Source organism: Schistocerca cancellata, chromosome 2 (genome assembly GCF_023864275.1).
Source record: "Schistocerca cancellata isolate TAMUIC-IGC-003103 chromosome 2, iqSchCanc2.1, whole genome shotgun sequence".
NCBI lineage: Eukaryota > Metazoa > Arthropoda > Insecta > Orthoptera > Acrididae > Schistocerca > Schistocerca cancellata.
In genome coordinates, this window is record NC_064627.1 from 993,651,575 (window position 1) to 993,673,905 (window position 22,331).

The 22,331-nt window shown below is 43.3% G+C and overlaps 1 protein-coding gene across 1 annotated transcript in view; it reads left to right on the plus strand.

Annotated features, from left to right (window-relative positions):
• Positions 1-22,331, plus strand: part of LOC126160409 (UTP--glucose-1-phosphate uridylyltransferase-like) — a 155,574-nt gene that overhangs the window by 125,845 nt on the left and 7,398 nt on the right. The window contains exons 7-8 of the mRNA XM_049916905.1: positions 21,239-21,405; positions 21,563-21,667. Coding sequence (XP_049772862.1) covers positions 21,239-21,405; positions 21,563-21,667 — 272 coding nt within the window. The remainder of the gene's footprint in view (positions 1-21,238; positions 21,406-21,562; positions 21,668-22,331) is intronic.

Genomic DNA, 22,331 nt, shown 5'->3' on the forward strand with positions numbered 1-22,331 from the left:
ACCTGACAAATTCCTTTAGAAATATGTGTTCACCTAGACACTGGTGCAGATGCACCCGGGGCACACACAGCCATGAGCTGCCACTAGATGCAGGTGAAAGTTGCCTCTATTTTCGAGTAAACAGTCTCTGTTATACCAGCGTCATGGAACTCCAAGGTGCACTCATGGCTGTCTCATATGTGAGACACCTCTGGGCAGCACTTGTCTTTACTGCTGATAACAGAATAGCACAGGCTGCTTTCCCCCTAACGGAACATATGAGCTACGTCCAGTCATGCGTACCTGCCCCAGCATCACTAACACTTTGCCCTGAAACGTCTGCGTGGCGACTCGCCATCTAAAAGGTTCTCAATGTTGTTCTTACGTCACATGGTTTTATAAAAAATAACAGCCAAGTCGACCTCTCAGGAATTGTATAGTGTCTCAGCTTGTGTGCATGGAAGTTCTTGCCCTAACAGTACCTGATTACGAAAATAACGGCGAATGCAGTCTTCGTTGCAGACCTGCCATGGCACCCAGTCCATCACGTGCTACCTTTCCTGCTTCCAACGTGCACAAACATTCCCTCCACTATGTAGAGGCTCCTATATCCCAGCATAAAGGATGTGAATGAATCTAGCTTTATGATTGGATCTTATCGAATTTACCTGCCGATTTACTGATGCTGACAGTATAGAAGCACCATCAGCCTTTTTCTTTCTACAGATGAGACATTCACTGGCAATAAACTATTTTACATTGATCAACATATTGCAACGACAACTAAACCTCGCAAAGTGCCATACATATCGTCAAACGCGGAAAGGCTCTTATTTAGTTACACTGCTCCCCCACCGAGGACAGGAGCTTGAATATTATTCCGTGAAACCGATCACCAACCCAGCAATATATCATCGCCTACCATGTCAATGTAGTAAGCATACAATTCATATCCTCTCCCATACAAAATCACCCCTTTTACATCATTCGTACATATACTGCAAAGACGGACAGTACCGTATATATACTCCTCTCAGCACTAGGGCATCTACACCAGCACCTCAGCAGAGCAAAGTCGCTCTCAGAACTGTTCTACAAATTCCGTATAATTTCCCCTTGGCACAAACGCGTTACTGTTTCTGCTCCGAACCTGCTTCTTTGCTTGCTTGCTTTTCCACACACATCTCCAGACTCAGAGATTACAATAACACACATATTTTCGCATGGGTTGCCATAATATTATACCATTTTCTTTCGCGGTACTTCTGGATATCAAGCACTAGACAGCATCCTACCGATCTCTAACGAAACATAATTCCCCAAGATATAGATTGGAAATTATTTCTCTACAAACCCCAAACTTTAATGAGGTGCAGTATGCTGTAAACCACTGAGTAACTAGAAACAAATAGAGGTAACTGATATTTCCACTCTGGAATACAGATGTCAGTGATGTAACAGATTCCAAATCATTCCTATAATTTACAAGGTCATTCTGATGTCTAGAGAACAGGCAAACGTATCTTCCACATGCTAGATGCACACACCACAATCGATCTTCTCCCAACTAAATAAAGGCGTGAAATGTGCAGAAGCAGTCAACCGAACAATTTACATGGGAGGGAATAACGCTCCAGCACAAACGCATCTCCATACAAAATCTTCTCAAATTTCCACTTGATCACAAAAGCCACTCAACGCATACTAAGTGTTAATTGGCTATTCGGTCATCTAGAGGGCGGCAAAGTTAACTCAGATACAATCCTACACTCCAAGAGGCCTCTGCATTTAGATGGCTGCTGCCGTTAACGGGAACCGTGAATCATTCCCACTACAGGCCATGCATACACGGATCATTCTAGAAAACCGGTCACATGCATGTTTTATCGTTATACTTGCAATTAAATTATATGATCACAGTCTCAATTGAATGGCATTCGACAATGAGCGAAGTATCAGAAATACACCCTGATTGCCTATGATACGAAATAATACTGACCGAAAATCAACAATAGGTGGACATGTCTCATAGGTTTTTCTTGCGAGTGCTACCACTGTGTCTTAGAAAGAGAGACATATTCGACCAGATGTTAAAATACTGGATCCCAACAATTACACTATGTTACTGTCACAAGCGATCTTGGTTCTACAGGTGCACACAAGTATCCATGTTAAAAGCTAAACCAGCTTTACGATTCGAGGTACGACATTACCTCTGAATGAGGTGGTTTTTTTTTCCTGACAAATACTGTGACGGTGATCTTAGAAATGTGTATTATCAGATCAACACGTAGTCCATGATGCAACCTCGTGATAAAATTACCGCATTTTGAAAATGATTCCGCTAAGGAACGTGGTATGTAAGCGGTATTGCGACTCTCTCACACCGCCCCAGCTGTAGTATTTGTAGCGCATTCTGTTTCGAGACCATATCAGAGGTTCTACGATATATCCATTGAGTTATAGGCGATGACTGATTCAGAAGTAACACAAACAGTAGTAGTAGATGATGTGCCGATTGAGGTCATAACAAAATGTACACTACGAGGTGCATTCAAGTTCTAAGGCCTCCGATTTTTTTTCTAATTAACTACTCACCCGAAATCGATGAAACTGGCGTTACTTCTCGACGTAATCGCCCTGCAGACGTACACATTTTTCACAACGCTGACGCCATGATTCCATGGCAGCGGCGAAGGCTTCTTTAGGAGTCTGTTTTGACCACTGGAAAATCGCTGAGGCAATAGCAGCATGGCCGGTGAATGTGCGGCCACGGAGAGTGTCTTTCATTGTTGGAAAAAGCCAAAAGTCACTAGGAGCCAGGTCAGGTGAGTAGGGAACATGAGGAATCACTTCAAAGTTGTTATCACGAAGAAACTGTTGCGTAACGTTAGCTCGATGTGCGGGTGCGTTGTCTTGGTGAAACAGCACACGCACAGCCCTTCCCGGACGTTTTTGTTGCAGTGCAGGAAGGAATTTGTTCTTCAAAACATTTTCGTAGGATGCACCTGTTACCGTAGTGCCCTTTGGAACGCAATGGGTAAGGATTACGCCCTCGCTGTCCCAGAACATGGACACCATCATTTTTTCAGCACTGGCGGTTACCCGAAATTTTTTTGGTGGCGGTGAATCTGTGTGCTTCCATTCAGCTGACTGGCGCTTTGTTTCTGGATTGAAAAATGGCATCCACGTCTCATCCATTGTCACAACCGACGAAAGTCCAATTCATGCTGTCGTTCCGCGTCAACATTGCTTGGCAACATGCCACACGGGCAGCCATGTGGTCGTCCGTCAGGATTCATGGCACCCACCTGGATGACACTTTTCGCATTTTCAGGTCGTCATGCAGGATTGTGTGCACAGAACCCACAGAAATGCCAACTCTGGAGGCGATCTGTTCAACAGTCATTCGGCGATCTCTCCACTTTCCCGATCATGTCGTCAGACCGGCTTGTGCGAGCCCGAGGTTGTTTCGGTTTGTTGTCACACAGTGTTCTGCCTTCATTAAACTGTCGCACCCACGAACGCACTTTCGACACATCTATAACTCCGTCACCACATGTCTCCTTCAACTGTCGATGAATTTCAATTGGTTTCACACCACGCAAATTCAGAAAACGAATGATTGCACGCTGTTCAAGTAAGGAAAACGTCGCCATTTTAAGTATTTAAAACAGTTCTCATTCTCGCCACTGGCGGTAAAATTCCATCTGCCGTACGGTGCTGCCATCTCTGGGACGTATTGACAATGAACGCGGCCTCATTTTAAAACAATGCGCATGTTTCTATCTCTTTCCAGTCTGGAGAAAAAAAATCGGAGGCCTTAGAACTTGAATGCACCTCATAGCTTCTCACATCTCTAGTGTTACGTTATCCGCTAGTCATGATGTCCATTATTTGGAATCAGGTCGTTCCATTCAAGCACATACCTGCATTGAATCCTATTGACAATATGTTTACCCGCAGGCTTACAGAAAGCTCCATGTGGTACGGCGGCGCCAACATCGCCCAGGGGTGCCACGATCACCAGACTACTTATCTACAGCAATCATGTGCCCACTTGGGAACTGGACAAATAACTTTCTACCCTACGTGTATTTAAGCTGAAATGTGTGTGAATTCCTAAGGGACCAAACTGCTAAGGTCATCGGTCCCTAGACTTACACACTACTTAAACTAACTTGTGCTAAGAACAACACACACATCCATGCCCGAGAGAGGACTTTATCCTCCGGCAGGAGGGGCCACGCAATCCATGACATAGCGCCTCAAACCATGTGGCTGTATTTAAGCCTAGCCTGCCAGTTCCAACCACTACTTAATCATATTTCTGGCACTCTCACATCTCGAAACGAGTCACCTACTTTCGATAAATACGGTCTTACCGAAGGAGACGTTGTACATGGTGGAGCCAATCTCGAGTAATGAGGAGTTGGATAATGCACACTGTTTTGTGCGGTGGAGTTTAGCTCACGCTAATTATGTGGAAGGAGATTGTAGATTTCCTGTAAGTATAGATAACTTCGGCAGAGCGGATTTTATCTTGTTGAAAGGGTTGTTGTTGGTTTTTTCATGAAGATGATCTCGATAGGGAGGATTTAGAGATTAAGATGCGAGCCATAAGCAAAACGTCGACGCAGGGCAATTAAGGGGAAAATTACAGCATTTGCAGGGAGATGACAGAGTCATGTTGGAGAAATTATTATTGACATTTAGCGATTTATTAGGAACAGAGGGTAGGTTACCGGTAACACCGGTTATGAAGCATCACATAGCAACAGAGGATAATACACCAGTGTTTAGGAAACTATATTGGATAGCACGTCATATGCAACGGCTGCTAGAGGAGTTAATAGAACAACAACTACAGGATGGAATATAGAGAATAGCGATATTCCATATTCAAGTAATATAATTCTCATAGCTAAGAATGCACTGGCAGCTTTTCAGCGATTATTAGATGGGATTTTAAAGGGATTGAAACCAAAGATGTGTATGGTTTACCTAGATGACATTATAGTATTTTCGAAAGATATACCAGGACATGTATCGCGTTTAATAGAAGTCTTTAGAAGATTGCGGTCGGCATGGTTAATGTTAAGTTTAGAAAAATGTAATTTTGCGCAGACGTGTATCAAATATTTAGGTCATGTAAGTAGTCAACAAAGGGTTCAAACTGATCCTCGGTTAACAGAGGCAGTTCAAAATTTTTTAACACCACGTACAACGAAGCAATTACAATCGTATATTGGGTTATGTTCATATTATCGTAAATTTGTATAAGATTCTGCGAAAATAGCTGAGACATTAACAAAGCTTTTAAAGAAAGGGGTGAAAATTCAATGAACGGAGGAATGTCAGAAAGCTTTCGATGAATTAAAGATGAGATTAGTTTCTGAATTTTGAAGAAGACTTCATCTTATCATGTGACACTTCAAATGGCGCAGCAGGATGTAATTTGAGGCAAATGGTGAATGGACAGGAGTATCCGGTGGTGTATGCTTCTAGATAGTTAAATAGGGCAGAGCGGAATTATTCCACAACGGAAAAGGAGATGTTGGATGTAATATATGGAGTAACGTATTTTCGTTGTTACCTTTATGGTAGGAAGTTTAACGTCGTGATGGATCATGCAGCGTTGAGATGGTTGCTGGGACTCAAGGACCCTACTAGTCTATTAACATGGTGGGCTCTAAAATTAAGTGAATTTGACTTTGAAGTAATTCATAAGCCAAGGAAGAAACATGGGGATGCAAATGCATTAAGTTAGACATATTAGAAGTAATGGGTAAGAGTGTTGCGGAATGGCAAAGGGCACAAGCAGAGGATGAGGAGTGCCAGGGTTTTAGAACTCAACCACATTTCATTGTGGAGAGAAATTTGTTGTGTAGCGATACCAGGTGCAGACCACAGGTAATGGTTCCAAAGAATTTGAGAGAGGAAGTATTAAAGCATGTGGAACAATACGTAGCAAACTGTGTGCTGCGTGCACAGCGAGCGGATGTGATGTGCACAAGAATTCCATTGCAACGGTTACCAGAGGCTTCAAAACCATTTGAGTTTATCGCGCTGGATATTTGCGGGCCATATAACAAAACACCGTCAGGGAATCGTTAAGTTTTAACTATAACTGATCTCGGCAAGTACGGCAGCACAAGCTTTAGTCAATAACTGGTTATTGAAGTTTGGGGTGCCTGATGCCATAATTATGGATCAGGGAACGAACTTCATGTCCAAATTAATGTCACAGTTTTGTCGTTTATTGAGAATTAAAAAATTACGGACCAGTCCATTGCATCCACAGGCGAATGGGAGAACGGAGCGAGTACAAAGGACAATTCAGCAAATGTTAAGTTAGTATGTGAATGGAAACCATGATAACTGGGACGTTTAGCTTCTATACGTGGTATCGAGTTATAGCACTAAAATACATTCGGGGTCGGAAAGTCACCATTCGAGGTGGTCTGTGGAAGAAAGATGCCATCGCCAATAGACGTTCTAAGTCCGAAATTGGGAGCTAAAGGGGACACAGTGAGGGAATTCGCAAGAAGAATACGGGAAGTCTGGAAGAGGGTACAGGAGGCAAATACGGAAGAGTTAGAGAGGCAGGAAGGACCGAATAAGCGGTTGGGACCTTTACCACCGTACAGGGTAGGTCAATGGGAATTAATCACAAATCCATATACAGCTAAGGGAAAGACGAAAAAATTGTTGACGAAGTACCACGGACCATACCAGGTCGTGGAGATGACTTCGCCTGTAAATGTTAAAGTGCAGGCTATATTCCGCCTGTGGCGAAACAACACTGGGGCGGGACGGAATGGCAGCCTGGAACTTGGAGATTGCGCGGTCTGCCTGAAAGAGGACAGTGACAGCGGTCTGCAGGGGGTCCAGGAAGGCCTGGTTCCACTCGGCGCAGTGGGTCCCAGCTTCAGCTCGGCCATCAGGAGTCCTGGGTTCGCTTCCCACATGGTGTACTGGGGTACGGGTGGCTTCATCTTGGTCATCTGGAGTCCCAGGTTCGACTCCCCAACCCCGTAACAAAGTTATTGTCCCTCAAAGCCAAAGTAGAATGAGGCAGTGGTCGATGGTGATCGATAGCTTTGGGTTGGCAACGGCTTGTCTGCTCACCGAATATAATGGGGTGATGAGTTTCCGAGACTGGAGCTTCAGTTGGAACTGGCAGGCTAGGCTTAAATACAGCCACATGGTTTGAGGCGCCATGTCAAGGATTGCGCTGGCCCCTCCCGCCAGAGGTTAAAGTCCTCTCTCAGGCATGGATGTGTGTGTTGTTCTTAGCACAAGTTAGTTTAAGTAGTGTGTAAGTCTAGGGACTGATGACCTTAGCAGTTTGGTCCCCTAGGAATTCACACACATTTGAGCTTAAATACACATAGGGTAGAAAGTTATTTGTCCAGTTCCCAAGTGGGGACATGACTGCTATAGATAAGTAGTCTGGTGATCGTGGCACCCCTGGGCGATGTTGGCGCCGCCGCACCATGTGGAGCTTTCTGTAAGCCTGCGTGTAAAAATATTGTTATTGCCCGGTGATTGACACCATGCGGAGTCTTTTGCACGTCCCTCAGCAGTCCTGTGTTTATTTACCAGTGACTGACGTATGATAGGGCGGCCGTCCGTCATCCTTGTCTGTGTTACCGTAAAGCTGAGATTCTAGGATAAAGTAACTTCGACAAAGGGCAGATTGTTAAGAACTTGCAAGTGGAAACGAGCATCTCAGAAGCGCCGAAGCTGGTTGACTATTTGCATACTACTGTCATGAGAATCTATGAAAAAGTGATTGAATATCAGTAAAGCCACGATTAGATGACAAGGTGTTGGACGTCAACGCCTTTCATAAGATGTGGACGTCCGAGTCTTACCCGCTGTGACAATTAGTGATTTAATTATTGATCCTAGATGTCTAATAGATGAAAACGCTGGAACTTGTCATAGTGATGTTTGGTTTAGACATCCTAAGGCTCCAATAATAATTCTTAACACAATAATGATGAAAATACATTCGGATAAAGTATGACAGAACTATCATAAGAACAATTTTTGCCCTATTTTTAATGTTAAACAATTAGTTCTACTTGACGCTCCTATAACTTCTGAAAAACAAAAGTGAAATGGAGCAGTACCCATTTTCGGCCATTTGTGGCTTATCTTTCCACAGAGTACAACGCTGTTACAGCAATCAGTTTTTTTTTGCAGACACACATTTCCAGTATGAGATTTTCACACTGCAGCGGATTGTGCACTGATGTGAAACTTCCTGACAGATTAAAACTGTGTGTCGGAACAACTCGGACTCGGGACTTTTGCCTTTCGCAGGCAAGTGCTCTACCATCTGAGCTACCCAAGCACGACTCACGCCCCTTCCTCACAGTTTTACTTCTGCCAGTACCTCGTTTTCTATCTTCCTAACACCACAGAAGGTCCAGAGTTCGAGTCTCGGTCCGGCACACAGTTTTAATCTACCAGAAAGTTCCAGCACACACGTTGTTGAACATGTGGCTGTGCAGTGGACGACCCTTTCGTGTTCCCATACTGACCCAACGACATCGTGGGCACAACATCATGGAGATTGGACTATAGATTAATGGAAACGTCTCGCCTGGTGGGAATGAACAAGTTTCTTGTTACACCAGGTGGTGGCTGTGTCTGGATACGTTATCATCCAGGTGAACGACTGCTTTAGCTTGCACAGAACCATGGATTTTGGCAGGTGGGTGCAATATAACGTTGTGGGGGGCGTTCACCTTGGCTTCTACGTGGACCTACCGTTGTAATCGAAGACACCACGACAGGTAAGGACAATACGTACATTACTGCGGACTAGCTGCGTCCTCTCATGCTTGATATGTTTTAATACAGCGATAACATCTTCCATTAGGGTAACTGTCATAATCGGTCCACAGTGGCTTGAGTGTGTCAATGAACTCATATTGATGTCTTGGGCAAGAAATTTGTCTGAGCTGAATAGGATGGAACACATTTGGGATGACATCAGGCATCAGCTTCGCGCCTACAAATCACCAGCCCGTAATCTACCAGAATTTCGTGACCAGTGCGTAGAGAATTGGTCTCATATACCCCAGACGTAGAGAATTGGTCTCATATACCCCAGAAAATCTACCAAGGACTTTTCGAATCCATGCCACACAGAAGTGCTGTTTTATGTAGTCTTGATGTTCCGTGTCATCACTGTGTATAAACATGATGTACAGAACGGCTTGCCTTACATCAAAATTAAGAACAACGCAGAATGCGAGGAAGTGAAAGAATTCTTCTGTTCAGGGTGTTCGGAAATTCCCGTTACAAGCTTCTAGGACTTACAAACTTCTAGGGCTTGTAGAGGGAATGAATAAATAATATTTTGAATAGGAACCCACGTCCAGAAACGTACCATTTCCGTTCTACGACGGTTTCAAGTTAAGATATTTTACTCATCCAATTCTGCTTGAGGAACTGAATTAGGCGTAACACAGTACAATTATTAGGTAACAATTCGAAAGGAAATTTAGCGAAATATCTATCACTTAAGCGCATTTGTATGTATTTTATATTACTCCATAACGAAAAAGAGCCCAGCATACTATACGTACAGAACAGTATTAACGCATTACAACAGCAGTTCGATGTGGCGACCACCAACATTGTTACAGTCATTTTACCTACGAAACATGTTCTGGACACACTCTCCATTTCTAGTGCTACAGCCAAAACTTGTGCCAGCAGATCTTCCTTTGTCTCTACAACAGGCGTCTTGTAAATTAAACTCTGCATACGACCCATAGGAGTTAAATCCGGAGATCGCGGCGGCCACGCGGATGGACCACCTCGGCCTATCCATCTTTCACCATATCGTCTGTCCAGATGTCTCCGAACAGAACGTGAGATGTGAGGTAGTGTACCAGCATGCTTAAACCGCGTTTCTCGACGGACATTCAATTACGCTTCCAAGAACGGATCCAATACTTTTTGTAGGAAGATCAAGTATGCAGGACCAGTTAGCTTGAGGGGAAGGAGATATGGCCCAATCACACGACCGTCCAGAACACCTGCCCACACGTTAATACCAAAACGGTGCTGAAATCCGGAACATGCGTGCACGGTGGTTTTCGTCTGCTGAGACATGGCTGTTTCGCGAATTCAAAACACAGTCCCCAGTGAACTTAACATTCATCCGTTAACGGTACTCGACATGGGAACAGGGGAGTGTCGATGCAGAGGTGCAGGAGCCGTGTGCAGCTGGCAACGCCTTGTGGAAAACCGGCTGCACCCATAGGGTGTACTCTTTGTAAGAGATACGGATGTAATTGTTGCTCACGCAGAAAGTCCCAGACGATACTGTGACTAATACCCATTGCACGCGCAACTGTTCGAATAGTCGTTGACAGGTTTTGTTCAACGCGAGGGGGAACGGGTTCGATTCCCGGCATTGGACTGGGTGTTGTTTGTCCATCATCATTTTCATCATCACTGACACGCAAGTCGCCGAAGTGGCGTCAACTAAAAAGACTTGCAATATGACGGCCGAACCCCGAAGGGGATATCCCGGCCAATAAATGCCATACGATCATTTCATTTTCGTTTCAATGCGATGTAGTACATCTTCTTCAAATTCGCGCGTGCGTCATTGCCATGGAGCACCACAGTCCTGCCTCCTCACGGTGAAGATACCTGCTTCTCGAAGCTGCTGCGTAACTTAGGCAAAAAATTTGGGTGATGGCGTGCTGCGTTGCGGAAAACGTGCACGATACAGCCCACTAACAGCTCTTCATTACCTCGAGTTTCACTGTACACAAGAAGCACGTCTGTGTATTCCGAAAACGTGTACCGAATTATGTTTATTGTATCGGAGACGCACAGGAATTGAAAAGGTCTCGCAGGAAGGCAGATGCAGAGTGACATCAGGTGACCGTTTGACGTACCACACATCATCCTGTCTACCCTAATGCATATTAGGACAAACAACTCTAAGACTTTTCTTTTTCCCTCAGCTGAGGTGGACTGCACATTTGAACTGAAACCACTGTAGAACGGAAACGGTACGATTCAGGACATGGGTTCCTATTCAAAATATTATGTAATCACTCTCCTTTACAAGTTCTATAAGTTTGTAATGGGAATTTCCGAAACACTGTATAACAAACTAGATCATATAAAGTGGCTGAAGGCTAGAAGATACCACAAGTAGTTTGGAACAAGTGAAAACTGCTTTCATCCATGAAAGAGCTCTATATCTGTGTGATACTGATTTGTAACACATGAAGAAATTTCTGAAAGTGTACGCTTAGAGTGTAACCATTGTATGGAAGCGTTACATGGATCATCGGTTATCCGGAGAGTGAGAAACTGGAAGTGTTATGAATGTTGTGGTATCAAAGAATGTTCGAAATTAATTGGACAGATAATGCACAAAATTAAGGAATACTACGAAGGCTTGGTGAGGAAAGGGGTCTTGGGAAGATCCTTAGCAGAAGGAGCAACAAGTTAGTGGGACGTCTGCTAGGGCATCCACGAATAGTTATTTTGGCAGTGGACTTCGCAATTGAGGGACAGAAAACTGGGAGGAGACAGAAACTGGAATATGCAAAACAGATTATAGTGAATGTTGTGTGTGTTAGATACGTAGGCATGAAAAGGTTAGCACAAGGTAAGAAGAGAAGGAGTACAACACAAAACCAGTCGAAAGAACGATGGTTCCCGAACTTGGGTCCTACGTATCCTAGGATATAGAAAAAAAATATTGTGTAGATAAGACACTTCTGGCACCCTTAGGAACGAGAAAAGAAAATAAAGGCAGTGAGAAGGAAAAAGACGTAATCGAATACATAGTTACACATTCATCCATTTTCCTATCAAATATAAGACTGTGATAAACAGGTAGTGTGCAACTCCAGATAATCAGCTAGTTAAATAACAAGTTCCTTGTCTGCTACAGTCATCCTAATTAACATCCTTGTTATAGTCATAAAGTCGTTGAATGAGACTCTTATCTTCGAAACATTCATTGAAATTAAAAAATAATTGTGAGAAAATATTAGTTAAAGTTTTTTTTGCTGTCTCACATTGCTTTCAAATATGCGTATGTTTGAATGCAGATTTTTTAAAGCGTGAATGGTAACTTCTGGTTTTCTCATTGTAACTCCCTTCTGGTCCAGTAACACAATATCCTCACTAGTGCTAAATATCTAATGCAGTAGCCACCAACGATAAAAATTTTACGTTGAGCCGTAGGTATGGAATGAAACCTGCTGCCGCGATTCGTTTTTGCATTCAACGCCATGATTTATGGAAATTGGTGCAATTTGCTTGAAATACGCCACAGTTTAGTAAGGAAAGTCCAATGGTGCATCGAAAGCAATGTAAATTTTATTTGTGTTTCGTTCATTCATTGCGTAAAACGACCGGTTTATGCCTTCTGTCTCGAATTTACGAGAAAATCGTGTGCAAAGAGAAGAGTTTCGCGGCGTTTTCAGAATCTCACTTATTCCCTTACACTCCCTCTTTTAAAGTATTCGTATTTAAGCGAAATAATTTTAACCTCAAGTGAAAAATCCGTTATTGGTGATCCAGCTTGTTACAGCAACGTTGCTGTTTATAACAGAATTACATTTCAGTACTGTAATTACTCTTTACAGTTTCAGTTACATAAAGAATCAGTGTTGCGTGGATATGACAATGTAATTTGGAACACATATTATAATGCAAAAGAAAAATGAAAATTGTATAGATTCATTTGTAAATGGGCAATTAATGCTTATAAATAGATGTTAATTTCGTTAAAAATCATACAAACTGTCTTTTTTTTAGATTGCTGAGCAGATGGTTGTTGTAAATGCAATGGTCTTCACCTATCAAGGAATTTGCCTCTGCAGAAGCTAAATAGGAACACATCCGCGGAAAGAAATTTTCCATATTGATCTTTGTCCACTGCACACATTGGGGCACCCACTGAGAACAATCGACGCAATGAAAACCGCTGAGGGGTGTACATACGACTGGTCGTTTTGCTCACCTAGCAGCTTCGTGAACTCCGTCGTGGCCAAAATTCTACGATACTATACTTCCAATGGTTAAAACAAGCTGAGACTGTTGTCTTCATCGAGAGCATAACCGTAAAAATCGATATCAGGGAGAGTCCTTTGGTCCTTAGTAGTATATTCTGAATGAATCTCAGGTCAGAATATGATACCACAGTCCGTGGACAACTAAAGGATAAATGATTATATCTCTTTTGCCTCCAATCTTCCACTAACCATTACAGTTCGAACGGTACATGCTACTCATTCAAACAAGATGGTTATCATAGCTGTATTCTTCCGCTCTTTCTACTCTAAAAATTAATGCTTTTACGTTTGGCATCAACAACTTAGCTGGCACATGTTATTTCTTTACAAAATTTTCTTAAAATCTTCTAAAGAAACTTTAGGAAATCACAGTGCTGTTGATAATCTATTATTCTAGGATTTTGTACGATCGTTTTCACGATACTGTAAGTGGATCTTTAGGTGAAAAAACTCTACAAAAACATACGATGTGGATCAGAAGCAAATTAATAATACCAGATATGTGATGAACCCAAACCAGAAAAAGTGGGAGTGAAATACTCTCATAATTAATTTAACATTAGACTAGTGAAGCAGTACGGTCTTCCAACGTTCGGATGAGTCTTGACGTTAGCATTGTCAGTTAAAATGGATAATGATTAAACCAGAAAAAAAGATAATTGTTGCTCTTGCCATCACGTTTCCGGGTCATTCACCCGCTGAAAACATATGTTCATGGGCTGTTGATAGTCTGACGCGCCGCTGCTCACCATCCATACAGTTGATGAACTCTGGCACAGACCAGAAGCAAAATGGAATGACATACCCATATCTCTCATCTAAGATCAGTTCGACTTGATGCTCAGCCAGGCTAGAGCCATTGCTGCTATCCAATGTGACAGCTCTGTGCATTAAATTTCTCAACTTGTATACTCCCACATAAATTAAAAGGTGAATCAAGTATTCATCCTACTACAGTATATACGCACAAAAAATAAAGTTAGTTATTTGCTATCCGTCCTGGCTTTTCAGTTTTATTGGTCTCGCCACGAGACGTCCGCTGACAGAAGAGTGAGAGGCATAATAAGAAAAAGTGTCCTGTGCGCATGTGCAACACCAGTGCAGGAAAACTTCAGCCATATTAATGTTAATGTAGTAGGTGGGCAATGTTGGTAATTTAGACTGTATATCTCGTGCCAGCTGGCATGCCTACAAGCTGCTGTGACTCACCGTGGCGCGTCTTAGTAGACGTTGGTAAGCCAAAATGTTATGACTATATGACCAGCAACATGTTGGCCTTCCTTTGGAAAGCAATACAGCAGCGGTTCTGTGTGACATGGATTGGAAAAGTTATTGGTAGGTTCTCAGAAGTATGTGACACCGGATGTCTAGGCAGAAGTCAAGCGATTCCCGTAAATTACAGGACGGTAGTGTGTGAATGCGGGGCTGCCGTCCGATAACATCCCAGTTGTGCTCCTTTGGCTTGAGAAAAGGCGAATCTGGTGGATAACATATCATCGTGAGTGCACTACCATACTCCTCAAACCAATCTAGCATAGACAGTTATCATACTGGAAGATGCAATCGCCGTCTGGGGAGATATCAAGCATGAGAGGATGCAATTGGTCAACAATAATGTTCATGTAATCCACATGTGTCCTGGTGCGTTCGATTATTACCGAGGTGAATTTCTGCCTCAGCACGATCTGCTCGCAACGGCTTGTGTCCATGATGCAGCGCCCGTTGCTGTTAGCCGAGCCCTTTGCCTGGATGACGTAATAGGAAACGTCATTCTTCCGACAAGGTGACACATTTCCATTGATCCACGGTCCATTCTCAATAATGGGTGCCCACTGTAACCGTAATTGTTGATATCACTGGGTCAGTTTGGGAACACGTAAGAGACGTCTGCTGTGGAGCTTGATATTAAACACTGTGCGCTAAAAAGTGTGCTCTGAAAAAATTCTGCCTGCACTAGAATCGTACTCTGTCATCAGACCTACCACAGGTCGCCGCGTATCAAGCTTTACATAGCCGACAAGCCTCCGACGTTCACGTTCTGTGATGAGGCATGGATGTCCGACCCATTGTCGCCTACTGATGTTTCCAGTGTCCTTCAACTCCTTCCGTAGATGCTCACTACAAAAGCATCGGAACTTCTGATAGCTGCATTTTGTCAAAGTCGTCTGTACCTGTAAACTTCCCCATTTGTTGTGCGTATCGTCGTTGAAATGAACACCCATTTGTGTTTGATTGGCTTATACACTGAGTGAAAAAAACTGAAGCGGCAGAAGGGGAAGAAGAAACGAAATGAAACTTCACTTTCTGATATGGTATATGATGATATTTCAACGGTACAATATTGACTCAAATTTAGGAAGAACTTGGCACCATACTTCTCGGTATGATGTCGCACCCCCTCTGGCTTGGATGTAGGCACTGAGTGGGTTATGAAGGGAGTCGTACAACAGCAGTATTCTCTCCCTGGACAAGTTGGCTCACAGCTGTTGTAAGTAGTCCTTGATACCCTAGACACTGCCACTGGGACGTAATTGACGTCTGAGCTGGTGCCACACATGTTCTATTGAGGACCGATCTGGGGATTTTGCTGAGCATGAGAGTACTTCAGCATCACTCAGATAAATTTCTTTTCAAACCTTTTACCTTGATTCTATTGGAAAGTCATCGGTTACAATAACGTTAAAATATTTTGTAATGAAACAGTCCGAGCCATTTATAGATGTTTATTTATTTACTGGTGACTGGTTTCGATCACTGTTCTGTACAACATCCATGGGAGTCTGCTGAAGATGGCGAGGAGCAGGCACCACTCTAGGAGCGATATGCCAGAACAGTGGTCGAAACCGGTCACCATTAAATTAATAAACTTCTTTATGCAGTTGGGATTGTTTTATTATGAAAAATACAATGAGAATGGTTAATAGCGACACATGACGTTTGTGGACGAGCATTGTCCTACTGAAAAATGTCAGCACGATTCTGTGCGAGAGAGGTAACACGTGAGGACGGAGTATGTACGTGACATTGTGCCGCCAGAATTCCATCACTACCCGCTGTGACCTGAAGTCGTGTCCGATGGCACACCACGACACTGGGACTTACAACTCAGTGCCGCTGTAAAACATTTCCGAGGTCACCACCATACTTGCCAACGATAGTCATCTGGAGTAGGTCAGAAGCATGATTCCTCGCTGAACACAGCGCAACGCCATTCAATCGCAGTTCACACTTCCAGTCATGGCACATCCCCAAATACAACCGATATTAGCAGCAGTCTACACTTCCTCTCTTTCGCTTACGCCATAGTCCCGCAGCGATTGCAGAGTCGGCGTGGTTACAACGGATTTGGCAATGTTAGTTTTAGGGATGGCCGGATGTCTTTCCTGCCGCCACCCCATACCCCCCAGGACGGAATCAGTGGACCCCCACTGTCTGCGTCTAGTGTAAATCGTGAAATAGTGTGGACATGTTTCAAATGTCTGCGACGTGTGTAACTGAGGCGGAACGTGGGGACCAGCCCGGTATTCACCTAGCGGGATGTGGAAAACCGCCTAAAAACCACATCCAGACTGGCCGACCCACCGGCCCTCGTCGTTAATCCGCCGGGCGGATTCGATCCGGGGCCGGTGCGCCTACCCGAGTCCAGGAAGCAGTGCGTTAGCGCTCTTGGCTACCTTGGCGGGTCTTGGCAGCAGCCTACACATGGCGGCCGTAATTCTCTAGACCGGCTGTTGCTAGTCTCAACCCAATTGTATCGGGGGATACAAAATGTTGCAGGGAGTCCATTACTTGTTCTCAGATGGCAGACCCAGATGTGAAGGAGTTACAACGAGCCTGATGGACAATAATGCTTGTCTCCCTTCTGGAGGTCAAACGTGGTCGACCACAAACATGACGACGACTATGTATTCCCTCACATTCGAATGCAGTCCAACATCGGACCACTGTCACATGTGAATGGCGCAAAAATCTGGATATTGGATGACTCGATTAGCCAACCAAATGGAGACAGATAACAGTCCTGTTCTGATAATGCTGTCTCACACGAATATGTGGCATCTCCGTGTCCTTCATAGTGGTCACTCAAAATCTGAAGCTGTTCACGTCCCTCATATATCCTAGGCCTGAATATGAATAACACTAATGCTCTCTGGCTGTGACAGAGGACAGCAACCGTAATCATTTACATGCCCGGCGATGCTGAGTACGTGTAAACAGTTACATTGACATACGAACATGTCTTCTCTGTTCCCCACTTTTTTTGCCAGTCTGTGTACTTTCTTTGCCTGGCCACGTGCCTGCAATCAGGCACCATTCTATCTCGCGGCGGTCACTTGTCATCATTGTATAGTGCTTCAGCGGACAGTGCATTTTCGAACTCCTTTATTTTTCCTATGCGTACTGTATATTCAGCCATAATCCATGGTTTCGTAATTGATTAAATAATCTGTGTTGTGCTCTTGAACAACAATGCTGTTGATAACATCTAGTCCTGTACTAACATATACGAGGGTTGGAACTTTAATAGTGGCAAGTATTTATTTACAGCTCGTACAAAATAGATACGTGTTTCAAAGTTGTACTGACCTTCAGAGTAGTCACCAGCATTGTGTATAAACCGTTGCCAGCGATGTGGAAGTCATAGGACATTCTTAGCAGTGCCAGTTGCGTTGACAGTTCTATCGGCGCGGTCTATTGCCCGACGAATTTGTAGCATTTCTGAAGCGAATGACGTGAAGTGTTTCCTTCAGTTTAGAAATCGAGTTGAACTCAAGAGGCCTTAAGTCAGGGGACTGCAGTAGGTGGTATAGCACTTAGCAGCCCCATCAGTCAAACAAATCAGCTAAGCCTGCACTGTACGTGCTTGAACAGTGTCCTGCAAAATGATGGCCAGGTCCTGCAGAAACTGTCATCACTTCTGTCTCTAAGCGGGTCGTATATTGTGTATCAGAAATGAACAGCTACGGGCGTCGGGAGTGAAGCTGTGGATCATGCTGCCTATTGCTCACATTTTGAGTCGTAACACGACATCCTGTGGCTGCACGAAAAGCATTATTCAACATGGTCGCGTTGCTGTCAGGGTTCCTCCGAGCCATAATCCGTAGGTAGCGGTCATCCACTGCTGTAGTAGTCCTTGGGCGGCCTGAGCGAATCATGCCATCGACAGTTCCTGTCTCTCTGTATCTCCTCCATGTCCGAACAACATCTCTTTGGTTCACTCCGAGACGCCTGGACACTTCCCTTGTTGAGAGTCCTTCCTGACACAAAGTAACACTGCGGACGCGATCGAATCGCGGTATTGACCGTCTGGGCGTGGTTGAACTACAGACAACACGAGCCGTGTACCTCCTCCCTGGTGAAATAACTGGAACTGATCGGCTGTAGGACCCCTCCGTCTAATAGGCGCTTCTCATGCATGGTTGTTTACATCTTTGCGTGAGTCTAGTGACATCTCTGAACAGTCAAAGGGACTGTGTCTGTGATACAATATACACAGTCACCGTCTGTTTTCATGAGTTTTGGGGACCGGGGTGACGCAAAACTTTTTTTGGTTTGTGTATGATTACAGTCGCATTTAAGCATTATTTGGAAATTTGTGGTAAGGCCTTACGGGACCAAACTGGATCGTGACAAGACGCCTTAGACGGCGCGGCTAAGCATTATTGTTGTCTCCATTAAACTAGAACGAGTCAAGGAGACTAACTGCTGAAAATGCAAATTACCTCATTAAACGATCGTGCTTACAGTGCAGCTTCAAGCGAGCCCTCAGCAAATGAATATTTCTATGTAACCCTATGCACACCACTTAAAACCTGTCCCCTCTTTAATGCTGCTGAATTGATGAGATTCGTCAGTCGGTAATGTCGTCACATTTCAAAATGAATGTTTTTTGTTGACCTTGTTCCTACGCTCTTTGCGTTCAAATTCGTTCTCTTTCGAGGCATTATACCAGGTTCACCGGGAATGTTGCGAGAGTAAATCACATTGCTCACAGGGCGGTCATTTGTCGAATTTTTCGCTGTGGTAGGTTATATGACTTAATTTGTAGCTAGAAAGAAATTTTCACTCTGCAGCGGAGTGTGCTCCAGGCTGTGCCAAAGCCATATCTTCGTAATATCCATTCTTCGAGGAGTGCTAGTTCTGCAAGTTTCGCAGGAGAGCTTCTGTGAAGTCTGGAAGATAAGAGACGAGGTACTGGCGGAAGGGAAGCTGTGAGGAGGGGTCGTGAGTAGTGCTTGGGTAGCTCAGTTCGTAGAGCACTTGCCCGCGAAAGGCAGTGGTCCCGAGTTCAAGTCTCGGTCCGGCAAACAGTTTTTATCTGCCAGAATGTTTCATAATTTGTAGCTGTTTGGAAAAAAATCTTATCTTCCATTTAACATCTTATAATGTTACACTTGGCATTTTTGTGTTTCATAGTGTACGATGCATGTAAAGTCTGTGAGTGGTTGCATAATTATCTAGAAACATGCGCTTCTCCACTGAGAACAATGCTTGCCCCAGTCTGTAAACATTATAACCAAAAATAAGTCCCGTAGATCTACGATGCGGCTGGTGATACATTAGAGAATTAATAGCACATCTAACGAGTACGGTTCTTTATCCGTGAAAAAGCGGACTTAGCAAAGTTGGATGCGGTGAAGTTATTGTCAGTAAGTTCGTGGTGAAATCACTTAAAGAATATGTAATAACTGTAGCTTGTCATACTGCAATCATCTCTACGAAAAGTGCAAAGTGATTAGGCATATCGATGCAAATTTTTGTTTAAGTAAGAAGCATCGTTCACAAACCATGGACAAGTGAATCTTCGCAATATACACTAATCGTCAGTTGAAAATCCACATTGACTCAAAGGAGTGGATAAAAACAACAGTCTTTGTCTATCAATATTTGGTGCGTGTTTCTCAGAACACCCATCATCGGTCTCTGATTTATCGACGAGAATCTAAATCTAAATCTCGAGTTTCTAAGATATGCTGCTGCCGCAGTTATTGGAAGACATCCAATTGGATATAAAACAATCAGTGTGGTACCAATTTGACGGATATCCCTGCCATTTCGCATACGTAATAACCGACCCTCTTAAGAGAGCATTTGGAGAGTACTGGGACGTTCGTTCAGGGAATGCAAAATGGTCTGCACACGCACCAAACTTAACACTTGTATACTTTTATCTGTGGTGAAAATTAAAATAAGAGATTTGTTAGGAAACACCAACGACTCCCGAAGGCGTAAAATGCCCTATAACACGGACCTGTGCTGGCGTTAACTCCAGATTGAATTTAACGTGCACTATTGCTTCTCCAGAATAACTTTATAGCGTTTAGCAGTGCTCAAGGTCAACATTATGAGCACTTAGCATGGCAGTCGTGATAATAGACGTACGAACCGTGCCTTCTTACTTTTGCTGTAGTAGTACGCGGGACTGTGGTTTGTGCCGACGTTGTCTTGATACTGTTTGATCAAATCCCACACAGGTTATGTCGTCGAAGTTCAAATGGGTTCAAATGGCTCTGAGCACTATGGGACTTAACATCTATGGTCATCAGTCCCCTAGAACTTAGAACTACTTAAACCTAACTAACCTAAGGACATCATACAACACCCAGCCATCACGAGGCAGAGAAAATCACTGACCCCGCCGGGAATCGAACCCGGGAACCCGGGCGCGGGAAGCGAGAACGCTACCGCACGACCACGAGCTGCGGGCTGTCGAAGTTCCCTTAGAAGCTTCTTTCAAATGCTACAGAAGAAAGTATATAGTTCCATTAGAAATAGCAATCAGTGTCGTTACTAGGGGATTGTAAACGATAAAAATTACTTGCGAACGTCAGGAAATTTGCCATGTTGCCCACTGTAAACTGGAGAAAACCTCATCTCGATGTATTTATTCATTCTGAATATATTTGAGGTGGCCTGTCTTAGCTGCTTTACCCTTTGTAGATAGCATATGTCAAATATCTTAAAGTATTCTTTCGTTAGAAACTGAATGTAATAATTACTTACAGCTTCTCTTACCCGTACGTGACACATATGAAGATAAAGACATGAGTGTCTGGTTGCTAAAATATAGCAATTTTGCAGTGCTTAAAATTATGTACTCATTCCCCTTTTATTTTTTTGTTCACTTTAACGTAAAGTAATATTTTAACCGCCTGAAAGTTTGTTTTACTATTGTTTAGGTGTCAACGTTCCACGCCGTCGGTTTTTGCCAGTTAAAAAAACTTCGGATCTATTGCTGGTGATGAGCAATCTGTATAAATTGAAGAACGGATCACTTTCAATGAACCCTCTTCGAGGAAGTGACACGGTACCCCTTGTTCACCTTTCTGAAGAGTATTATAAGGAGGTATGAAGTATGCTGTCGACGTATGTACAAAATAACTATGATATAATACATTAGAGTTCACTATTTTACTTTCCAAGGAAGAAGTCTTATGAAGTACAGTTATAAGTATACCACTTCCCCTGGGTTTCGTTGTAGTCATTGCACCTTTTCTTTGCAGGTGAAGGACTTTCTCGCCAGATTTCAAAATATCCCAGATATTCTGGAATTGGAATTTCTAACAGTATCTGGAAACGTTTATTTTTCTAAAGGAGTATCTTTAAAGGTTAGTAGTTATGCAACTTTCAAGACCCTGCTTTAATTCCATGTTTACAACCAGTCCGCTAAAATTAGACGCTACATACATCTGATACGCGATGAATACTTCTAGAAGTACATGACACGTTAAAAAACTACACGCTTGAAAGGCCGGCAGTACTTAGTTTCTAGGCTATAATATTATTTCATGCGCTGTTGTAGTAATACTAACTTTATTAGGCCTTAATGACTAACATAATATCTTACACACGAAAGAGAGCTTTGATTACACGTTTAATGTCAGTGTTACCATAGGAAATGAGATGATCATGGAATTGTTTATTTGTGCGAGTGTCAAACATTTTTGTGGAACATGATTTAAGCGAAGTTGTTTTTCATTGTAAACTGTATGTCTTTAGTTCTTTTTAATTATTGTTGCTGCATTGCGTTTCAAAGATGGACTGACGCGCAGTTAAGGTTGTGGTAATATTTTGGTTCATCAATGCACATTGTGATCTTCAATTTTTACCATCCACGTTTGTCCATCTTCCCCTCTGTCATACTGTAGATCTTTTCTTATCAAGAGAAACAGAGCACATACTCTCCTTCATCAATTTCCTTTCGTAGCGTCTCGCTATATGCTCAGCCTACGTCCGTTTCATTTCTGTAACCGTCATTATTACATCCTCAAC